Here is an 11,140-nt window from a genome sequence, read left to right as displayed (position 1 = left end):
TTTGAGGGCCTAAGAAATTGGGTGTGTTGAAATTTCATGTTTTCAAAACGACTCTGAAAATATATGTTTTGGCTAATTAGAATGTTGGGACAACGTTTATTTTGTACATAATTCCTGTCTGCAGTGTGGTGTTTACCTAGAGTTTATCTAGGGACTCCATAATTCCCAGTCAGTGTCAGTTAAACTATTGTTTCTGCATGAGCATGCGAAGGGTAAAATTTCATAGCATTTGAAGGTAAAGTTTCAGATTTCTTTCATAGGGCAGTGGTAAATATGAGAAAGGAGGATGAACATGGAGATTCGACGAAGCGTTTTAGGGACTATGTTAAGACCGATTAATCTGTTTCGAAACGAAATATTTATGAACTTATGACAATCAGAGTTCATTTACTTTGAAATATATTATGATTCAGGGAATGAAGGTATGGATGAGTCAATTTGGGACTGCTCTAAGTTTAAGTTCTTCGTTTAAACTGCTTGGTACTCTTGCTAGAAATAGTCTTTCCGTTTTTAAGTCAGCAGAGTAGATGATACACCCTTCAAACTGTTGATATAATAAGATTTAATTTGCAAGTCAAATTCTCCACGACTTGCAAATACAATTTTTTCTTAGAATATCAACAAAACTTGAGTCCGGTGTGGTCAGACAATTATTGGGTTAGGTGGGGGATGATGAGGAATGGGGCATGGTTTCAGGGGATGATGAATGTGATCCACCAACATGAAACGAGGAGTGGGGCATGTGATTAGAAAGCATGTGAGGGCGTGGTCCATGGAAGAAGGATGCAATATGAACCAAGAGAGACTTTGCGGCTCCTATGACATGTTGAACCTGCACCAAGCAAATCCCCTTTCTGACTTCTGAGAGGCACTGCTCCTATCAACCATTACAACCGGCTGCTCACGCTTTAGGTTTTCAGCTACTCCAATCTGGGGGACTGCGTGCGACTCACTGTTGGGGCAATTTGACATATCATCCAATCCAATCCAATCCTCTGCCTTGGATTGCCTAGAGAGAGGCTTGCCTCGGACATGTACAATAAAGTTTGTATTTAGCATTGCTAGTAAAGTTAACAATTCTGCTCGTTTAGATGATGAGTTGAGATGAGATGAAATGAGATAAATTGAATAAAATATTATTAGAATATTATTTTTTAATATTATTATTGTTTTGAGATTTTGAAAAAATTGAATTGTTTATTATATTTTATGTGAAAATTTGAAAAAGTTATAACTATGAGATGAGATGAGATGATTTCTGAATCCAAACCAGCGATCCAACTGAGATGCGCATACCAAATATGATCAAGATTATAGTTTCATGCATAGCAAATCCTTAATGGAAGGAAAAGTTCCTATACCTGCCTAAACTTCTTATAATTGGACATCCATTTTACCTAAAATTGTTGGATTCAAATTGTTTGGTAACTACCACTGCTATGTTTCTATCATCCTAGGGCAAAGCCACACCTAGTACAACAAAATGGAGGGTCATCAATTTTTTTCACTCTTCTAGCAAAACCAACCAACATTTCTGTCGTTTTTTCTTTTTGGATTACATGAGATTTATAATATCTATTTAATGTAAAATATAAAGTATTTTAATTATTTCACTTGTTAAAAAAAATGCCTCACATTTTATACTAAATAGATGCCTGCCATCCATTTTCAAGCAAAAACAATTGCAAATTAATTTTCATTATTAAAGTCTTTCATTTTCATCCATTTCATTTCATAACAATAAGAAGCACATCAATTTCAAATGAAAGACAACCTCCAACCCCCTTATAATTACTTCCAACCCATAAACTTAACAACCAGCATCATTTTTCAAAGCAAAAATCCCATGCAAACTCTATTTCAATATGAAAACTCAAATTTTGCAGAGGATGCAATATGTATTAGAATTTTGTTATACATCAGTCATTATTTACTTCCACATTTTATATCTGACAGTTTTTTTTATAAGGTATGAAATGTGGAGTAATAAATAGTGACTAACGAGAAAAATTATTATATAATATTCCATAACAAACTTGGTGTCCAAATGCCTACACTTTTAGGGCTTGAGTATTAAGAACATTGCATGATAAAGTCATCTTAGCCATCATAATTTATTATTATTATTTTGTCCTAACCAAACGTTGTTTTTCCTTTCATTCAGTATCACTGTCATATTTCTTCTTCTTTCTTTTTTTTTTTTTTAACATTGTTTTCGTCATGTAATTTGAAGACATTGATTATATTTAATTCGATGGATTTTGATGAATAGGTTGCTATTTTTCACTGAAAGTAGGTAAGTAGCAGCTCACATGTACGTACGTACCATTTCTGTAATCAAGGACTAGGGTGGGCTAGGGTTCTTGAGTGGGGCAGTACTGCCTATATAATATTACTTCCAAAACCTTAAAAAAATAAAAACAACTCCTAAACCGGAAGGATGGAGGATTTCAAAAACTCTATATGGTTTCGTAAAAGTTTTCTTACGTATTAAATCACGTATCGATATTAACATATAAAGTATTTGTTTAATAAAACGATATAAATTAAATACAAAAATAATTTTTATAAGATAAAATACCTTTTTTTTCATTAAAATTTGTTTTCTTTTATTTTTTCTAATAAAAAAAAATCATATCAATATCAATAAACAAATTGATAGGTTAACTTGATACCTGGCATGCAGGCTCGAGAGCGGTGGCCGTATAGCCACAAAACTACAGCCACCCAAAAATATTATCTTCATTTCATTTTTTTTTTTTTTTTCCTGCTTTTTTTAGACAGCGAGAAGTTGGATACGGCTTCGAATGACAACCAGCGGAGAAAACGAGGCTACCTGATGTATAAAGTTGGCAAGCTTTGAGCCACCTAACCAGTTCTCTAGCTCCTCTGGTCCCCCGCCACCGGAACAAGGCGTGGTTCACCTTCTCCTTGGATATATATATATATATATATATATATATATATATATCTCTATGACCACACGACATCTATTACACTAGACCATTAACCAAACACCAAAACCAAACCGCACAAGACAGTCCTCACCTTCACTTCCACACTCCTCCCTCCCTCTCTTTCTTTACATCTCTTACTCTCAAGTGTGTGGAAGTGGGTGTTTTAATTTAAGTTTTTCTCTTACTGGGTCTGTTTTGCTTTTCTGAGTTTTCGACCAAGTAATGGCTGGGACTGGAGTGTTTGCAGAGATTTTCGATGGAGAAGTGTACAAGTACTACACTGAAGGAGAGTGGAAGAGATCCTCTTCCGGAAAGAGCGTTGCTATCATCAACCCGACTACGCGAAAGACTCAGTTTAAGGTTCAAGGTAACCAATTTAATATTACGTACTATCTTCCATCATCTTGCTTTGTTTTGGACTTGGAAAACTTTTGGTTCATGTTTCTTTGTTTCAACTTAGACTGTGTTTGTTAAGCTTTGGGTGTTTTCAAGGAATCTGAGTGACGAAGTTTTCATTTGACATTGAATGTCTGATGTTGTCTTTTTTATCATTGGTCACCGAAGATTTCAGATATAGAAGTTCCATGGTTTAAATTAAGCACATACTAGGTGCTTAAAAGTTAGTGATAAAAATTAGTTTTGGTTTTAAAATTGAAAATGTCAATAAGCTTGAGCATCTTCCGTGAATCTTGACTGAAATATTCTCATAATTGCAACTACACTCCGTGTGGTTAATCATAAGATGGTGGAAAGAAAAGGGTGAGTGAATTTGGTTCTTCAAAGCCAGTTAAACTCCAAGCAGAACTAAAGCAAAATCGTTCAATTTGGTTCGGTTGAATGAGTTCTTATTTTCTTGGGCTAATATCCTTGATAAATTGGTATTTAACATTTAGCAATAGGAAAATGGGAAAGCTTTTAGCCTTGTTTGATTTACATCCTGAGGGGTTATCTTCTCATGACCTACTTTTATGTTATTGCTACAGCTTGTACACAAGAAGAGGTAAATAAGGTCATGGAAACGGCAAAAAGTGCTCAGAAATCCTGGGCAAAGACTCCTCTTTGGAAGAGAGCAGAACTCCTTCATAAGGCAGCTGCAATCCTCAAAGAGCACAAAGCTCCAATTGCCGAGTGTCTTGTAAAAGAAATCGCAAAACCAGCTAAAGACTCAGTGACCGAGGTATTAAAATCATTCTTAGTTTCTGTTTTAACGGTCACTTTATGGGGGTAATTGATATAAATCTTTGGATTTGATGAAGGTGGTGAGGTCTGGGGACCTGGTTTCTTACTGTGCTGAAGAGGGGGTCAGGATTCTTGGAGAGGGGAAGTTCTTAGTTTCTGATAGTTTTCCTGGAAATGAGAGAACCAAGTACTGCTTGACTTCTAAGGTAACCTTTCTCACTCTTTTCCCTGATGAAACTTCTTATTTTCTTGTTAAAAAATGAAGAATTTTGTTCAGACCTATTTAGACACCACCTTGTTAAAACGAGACGACAGAGGACAAAGAAATTAAGAACAGATAAATTGGTGATACTATATTGGTTTAGTGGTGTGAGTCAAACTATTGTTTCTTGTTTCGAAATCCGGTAAAGCTTTTTGAACATGTCTGTGAATAAACCTTTACCAAATCTTTAGCTTAAAACTGACCCACGCAGGTTTATTAATTTGTATCCTACGAGGATAACTCAAAAGATTGGCTTTGTAGAGTGTTCTGGTGATAGTATTCTTGGCACGTATCCTTGCATTTGCAGTTAATGCCCATCCTTGTTTTGTTTGAATAACGTTATGGATGTATTGTTATGGGTCCTGATAACGTTATTTATTGTTGGTAGCGTTCTTTTGTCTGATAGTAGGCGCTGGAGATAAGAAATGGATAAGTAGAAGACAATCTTTAAAAGCAATTTCAGTAAAAGACGATCTTCTAAAACTGTAGGTGAAAATCCTTTTTGTCTGATAGTATGCTGATGTCATTCTTTCTTGTCACATTCTTTGGAAATGTTGTCATCGGTTCTACAACCTGGTATCCCTCATCTTTATCAAGATCACCTTGCCTATTATCATTAATACGCAATCCAAATTCAAATTAGTTGATTGTCCTGATAAGAGAGTCAGAGACCAATATGGGCATGCTGGCAGTCAACAAATCGCTAATTAGTTTGAATTGTCTCTCTCTATATTAGTATGCCAAATGAATTATGATCGATATGATCACTAAGAACATGGGAAAATAAATGAAAATCTGTCCTACTACATCTTAGACTACTTTCTATTTGAAATTTTCCTTACTTTTCCCATGATCTGTCTAAAATTTTATTATCACTTCAGAAACATAAATGCTGATAAGATCTTGAGTACAAGACTATCTGGTGACAAATAAAGGGCAGGTAGTGCTGAGATCCTACAAAAAAATGCAGGACAGTAAATTGGGCGTGACAATCTCATGGAGTAGGTTATGATTTATGTGCTAAGATATATTTGTCAAGCATGTGAAATCCAAACCAGAAGGACCAGAACGATGTCTTGCCATGAACTGCTTGGTCATCTACTTATTGAAGGTAGATCAATGTAAATAGGAGGGCAGATGGGAGGATTGGAAACAGATTGGCTTACTCATCTAGCTACAGATGCCTGTTATCATGTTTGTGTTTAGAAGGGAGTGGAGTCAATGATGAACTAGGATAAAACCAAGCAAAAGATTAATTGAAAGTACAGAACAACTGAGTACAGGCTTTGCTGTCAAAGTTGATGGTATATAACTTACATCATATTACACATCCCGCTGCCCAGTGGATCCTGTTTGATTCTTTGAATTTTGACTCAATTACCGTGATGGCAAGTTACATGACGCTGTCTCCCCAGTCCCCACCCCCCTCCCCAACAAAGATATAGATGTGTGAGCATATCTATTCATCCCTATGATTTTGGACATGGTTTACACATTATATTTGCCTTGTATTGCAGATTCCACTTGGGGTGGTTTTAGCCATTCCGCCATTTAACTATCCTGTCAACCTTGCTTGTTCAAAGATTGCTCCTGCACTAATAGCTGGAAACTCTATTGTGCTCAAACCTCCAACTCAGGTACTTTACCTAATTAATTAGTTTATAATGTGCTTAATCTTCACCATGACGCTTGTGATCTCCATAGACATGCACCTCCAATCATTGTTTCTGAGCTTAATGGGAAGTGTAAGGAAAGTACATAAATCTAGAGGATTTGAAGAAGGAAAACTCCATGATCCTTTAAATGGACTTCATACCAGAAATTGATGTCATGGCCAGAAGGTATAACCACATAAGAAAACATAAATCTCACTACTGAAAAGAGAATCCAAGCAGTGATCCTTTAAAATTAGCGGTTTACTATGTAATACTCAAAAGGAATATTATACGTCTGTAGGATGACCCCACATTCCCCAGGTAATGGAATTGATATATACTTCTTGACTATGTTTCTTTAAACATCCTTTTATAATCATCTTGAACCCTTAACTTACTTTCAGGGTGCTGTTGCTGCTCTTCATATGGTGCACTGCTTTCACTTGGCTGGCTTTCCTAAGGGCCTTGTAAGCTGTGTCACTGGGAAAGGCTCTGAGATTGGCGACTTCCTTACTATGCATCCTGGGGTGAACTGTATAAGGTAAATCCAGTTTCCTCTTTCTTTCATACTAAATTAGACTTCCACGTTTCCTCATAGAGTATATGATTAGTCGACCCTAACTCGCTTTGTTGTTCTGCTCAGCTTCACTGGTGGAGACACAGGTATTGCAATTTCAAAAAAGGCAGGAATGGTTCCTCTGCAGATGGAACTGGGAGGAAAAGATGCCTGCATTGTACTTGAGGATGCTGACCTAGATTTGGTAGCAGCAAACATAATAAAAGGAGGCTTTTCTTACAGGTGAAAGGATTTTCCATAAATCTCCTTTTTAATGTTGTATTTGTCAAGAGGAAAATGATGGGGATTACTTCCATGAAATTCTCACTGCTCTTATTACTTAAGCACAAGAACAATGAATATTCTTTCCTAACTAAAATCTATTATACATAACAAGGGAAACCCCTAGGAGTTGGCTCAAGTGGTAAAAACCTTGGTCTTGGTGGTATGCTTTCTCTAGTTCTAAGGTTCGAATCCTCTTGAGTATAAACAATTTCTAGGGGCCATCGGACTAGGGGGATTTCCCTTGAATGAACCGAGGTGCACTTGTGAGAAACTTCTTGCCGAGAGCCTGTGCATCCCCGGGATTAGTCGGGATTCTATTCTCAGATACCCGGTGCTAATTAAAAAAATTATACATAACAAGGGAAAACTAATTGACTTATGTTTGCAGGAACATGATGAGTCATTTTGTAGATATAAGCCGTCCATATGTATTGCATTCATTTTATATTTTGCATTAAATTATGACACTAGTATTTATAGGAGGGATGGCCCATTTGAGACCATTAACGTTTCTCCTTCAACTGTATAATAGTCCATTTGCTATGGTGGAAAGGATAGTCGGAAACAACGAAGGAATGTGGTTTTATCATTATGCTGTTAATGATTATTACAACATTCAAGATAATTGATAATAAGGGATGAGCTTTGCTTGAATAGGCTTGGCCAATGTATGAAATAATGGTTACTAGTCCTAACGAGAATCATTCTTCTCCATTTTGGCAATCTATGTAAATTCCAGTGTAGTGTCAAGTTTCTTATGTTCAGATAAAAGGTTGCTTGAAGCATTATAGAACCTATCCCATGATCTACTTCTCTGTAGTACCAAACTGAGCCTAGTTTTTTTCTGCTCCAATTTATAACCGACTGCTAAGACTTACTTTTTAAATGCTTGGTGCCAATATGTTTGACAGTGGTCAAAGATGCACTGCTGTTAAGGTCATCTTGGTGATGGAGTCTGTTGCTGATGCTTTGGTTGAGAAAGTGAAGGCCAGAGTGGCAAAACTGACTGTTGGCCCCCCCGAGGATGACTGTGATATCACCCCAGTGGTGTCAGAATCATCAGCCAATTACATTGAAGGGTTGGTTAAGGATGCCAAACAAAAGGGGGTGACATTTTGCCAAGAGTACAGAAGAGAGGGCAACCTTATCTGGCCCTTGTTGTTAGATAATGTTAGACCTGATATGAGGATTGCATGGGAGGAACCATTTGGACCAGTCTTGCCAGTAATTAGGATCAGTTCTGTAGAAGAAGGAATCCACCATTGCAATGCTAGCAATTTTGGACTTCAGGTACGTCTCTATAATTTTATGTGCATTGTGGTTCAGTTCTTCTAAAGTTCATACTGTCAGCTTATATGCACATGTGTACAACTTTTCTACAGGGTGAATGGCCAATGAACCATCTCCCCAGCGTAAATGTATTTGAAATACCAGGGATCGAACTTCTTTAACACTAGTTCAATCCCACCCCTGATACAAGAACTTGTCGTTTCATCCATACTGTCACTATATGCTGCAGTTTTATACTTTTATTGATAACTGAGAAGTGCTTTTAGGGCACTCTCACTGATATGCTATACCTTAATGTTAAACTCTAAAGCAAATGAAGCCCAGGTGAGCTCTGTTTTGCTGAACAATTAATGAAATATCGGAGAGAAGTCCTACTGTTAATTTTGTCCTAGTACTGGACCACTGGTTCTAACACCACTGGGCATTATGCTATGTTAAATGAGATATGGGCTGGAAATTGATCATGTAGAAAAAGGCCTATCTTTATCTCATTGGTTAATCATAACACTTGATATTTATATGCAGGGCTGTGTCTTCACAAGAGACATCAACAAAGCAATGTTGATCAGTGATGCAATGGAGACTGGGACGGTACAGATAAACTCAGCACCAGCTCGTGGACCAGATCATTTTCCTTTCCAGGTAAACCCTACCCTCAAGAAACCTTTACTCCAGAAATTACCCTTCCTTCTTAATAAGGTCATTATCTCAATATTGCACACTAATAACAAATGCTTTGGTGATGGCAGGGTATAAAGGATAGTGGAATTGGGTCACAAGGAATTACCAACAGCATTGACATGATGACTAAGGTCAAGACCACTGTCATCAATTTACCAGCCCCTTCATACACCATGGGCTAATATTCCTTTTAAGAAAATGGGTAATCACGACTATTAGTTCTGAGCTAATTAACTATCAGAGAAAAGTAATGTAAACGGATTGGATTTCTTGTGTAGTATTTAAGTATGTTTCTTATTTTCCAATTGACAATCAGATGAATAACGGTGACACACGGTATCAGATCATGTACTCAGTGTCTTAAATAATGAAGTAGATTTTGCAGAAGCATGATCTTTGGCTTTTCTTACTCTTATTTGCCATATTGCCTTAACCAAGTCGAGACTTATGTCTAGTATATATAGTGTGATGAGATTTTGTAATGTTTAGCCTTTTCTGGTGCAATGATGAACACACACACGCACATGTATGTATGTATGTGTGCAGCTAAAATGGGATTATAGTGTGGAATCACGATTAAAAATGAAAAAAAATACTTTTTAATATCATGCTAAACAATCAATTATCTCATATTTTAAACTCATTTGGTAAATATTTCGACATTTTATGAACGTGGAATTTGATCAAAATTCCTCCTTCAAGGAAGCTGTTTTTTTTTTTTTTTTTAAATAAACTTCTGCAATCTTTACTGAAATAAACAAGATCACTCATTACATGTTCTCTCTTTCTCAGTAATGTTTCTAATACAATTTGGTACCTCTTCTATCCAAACAAATTCTTTATCTAACCATAAAGCTTCCTTTGCTAAAGTATGTGCTACCTCATTTGCATTCATGTACACGAACTCAACACTCTAATCTTTCCTTAAACATAGTAACTTCTTAATAGCTTAAACAATGCTCTCATACACAGATCTATCTTCTTCCTGGTCATTAACTGCCTTGACTATCAGTTGAGCATCTCCTTCAAAGATCACTCTTTCCATATTCAAATCCCTACATAATTCCATTGCCTTCCACAAGGCATAGCTTTCAGCAATAGCTGGGTGTTCCACATTACTCTGTTGACCCTCGGCTGCAACCAAAACTTCCCCCTCTTCATCTCTGATGATTACCCCTATCCCCATCTTCTTTCCTTTTAGATCCACTGCTGCATCCTGGTTAGCCTTGACAAAATTCTCTCTTGGTCTCTTCCATACCTAGTTCCTTCTTTCTGTGCTGCTGCCATGTCTTTTTTTGCTTTTCTGTTGTGCCAAATGAAACTCATAGATCCCTTCCTTTGCTATCCTTAGCACTTGACTTGGGCTTTTAAAGGATCCTTTAAAGATGAATTCATTTCTTCTCAGCCATAAACACCTCATGACAGAAGTTATCTCTCCCATCTCAGCCTTACCCACCTTACCTAACAACTTCTCCCACATAGACAACAAATCTTCTTCGTTCATACTCCACTTTTGTATTACATTGCTGAATTCTGCTCAAACATCACTTGCAGTAGGGCATTGCCATAAAAAATGCATAACTATTTCCTCCTCCTCTTTACATATAGGACATTTTGAATCTTCAGTAATTTTCCTGAGCAACAGGTTCCTTCTTGTAGCTAGGATCTCATTTCTTGCTTTCCACATGAATAGCTTAACCTTCCCTGGTACCTTCTACTCCCATATGCCTCTCCATCTTCTATCCACTTCTCTTCCCCTAGAGGCTTCACCTAATTTTGCTCTTTTTCTGTCAAAACCCAATATGCATGCACTTTTCACAGAAAACTACCATTTTTCATCATAACTCCATACAAGTTTATCTTCAAGATTCATTCTGCCTAAAGGTATACTGCAAATTAGCTCAACTTCTTCCTTGTTAAAGATTCTTTTAATTAACTGCTCATTCCACTCTCCACGGCCTTTCAAGAGATCATAGACTTTTGCCTCTTTATCCAAGAGTGAAATTGGGGATTGAATGCTAAATGTTAAAGGAGTACATAACCATTTATGACCCCCAAATCTTGATATCCTTTTCGTTGCCCACCCTCCATCTTAGTCTCTCTCTCTCAATAAATCCATTGTATTCCAAACACTCCTCCATATGAGAGATGTACTATAACCTAGTTTAGCTTCTAAAAAAGAAAAGGATCTGAAATATTTCTCTCTAAAAATCTTGGCTACCATACTACTTGGGTTCTGGATAAACCTCCACCCCTATTTGGCTAGTAAAGTCAA

General features: G+C 36.8%; 1 protein-coding gene across 1 annotated transcript; it reads left to right on the top strand.

The window, feature by feature from the left end:
• The first annotated feature begins 2,966 nt into the window (after positions 1–2,966).
• LOC121244422 (NADP-dependent glyceraldehyde-3-phosphate dehydrogenase) lies at positions 2,967–9,252 on the top strand. The gene is made up of 9 exons (XM_041142486.1): positions 2,967–3,324; positions 3,941–4,134; positions 4,214–4,342; positions 5,916–6,035; positions 6,458–6,594; positions 6,697–6,852; positions 7,806–8,184; positions 8,710–8,826; positions 8,934–9,252. Exons 1-9 carry the CDS (start codon positions 3,180–3,182, stop codon positions 9,045–9,047), a joined length of 1,491 nt encoding a protein of 496 aa, XP_040998420.1. The 5' UTR covers positions 2,967–3,179; the 3' UTR covers positions 9,048–9,252.
• Positions 9,253–11,140: the final 1,888 nt, after the last annotated feature.

Source organism: Juglans microcarpa x Juglans regia, chromosome 8S (genome assembly GCF_004785595.1).
Source record: "Juglans microcarpa x Juglans regia isolate MS1-56 chromosome 8S, Jm3101_v1.0, whole genome shotgun sequence".
Classification (NCBI taxonomy): domain Eukaryota; kingdom Viridiplantae; phylum Streptophyta; class Magnoliopsida; order Fagales; family Juglandaceae; genus Juglans; species Juglans microcarpa x Juglans regia.
This window is presented reverse-complemented; position numbering and strand designations above follow the sequence as displayed.

Coding starts and splice junctions, on each gene's coding strand:
- LOC121244422 (XM_041142486.1), top strand. CDS start 3,180: ATGGCTGGGACTGGAGTGTTTGCAGAGATTTTCGATGGAGAAGTGTAC. Junction 4,343..5,915: donor AGTACTGCTTGACTTCTAAG/GTAACCTTTCTC, acceptor CTTGTATTGCAG/ATTCCACTTGGGGTGGTTTT. Junction 6,595..6,696: donor CCTGGGGTGAACTGTATAAG/GTAAATCCAGTT, acceptor TGTTCTGCTCAG/CTTCACTGGTGGAGACACAG.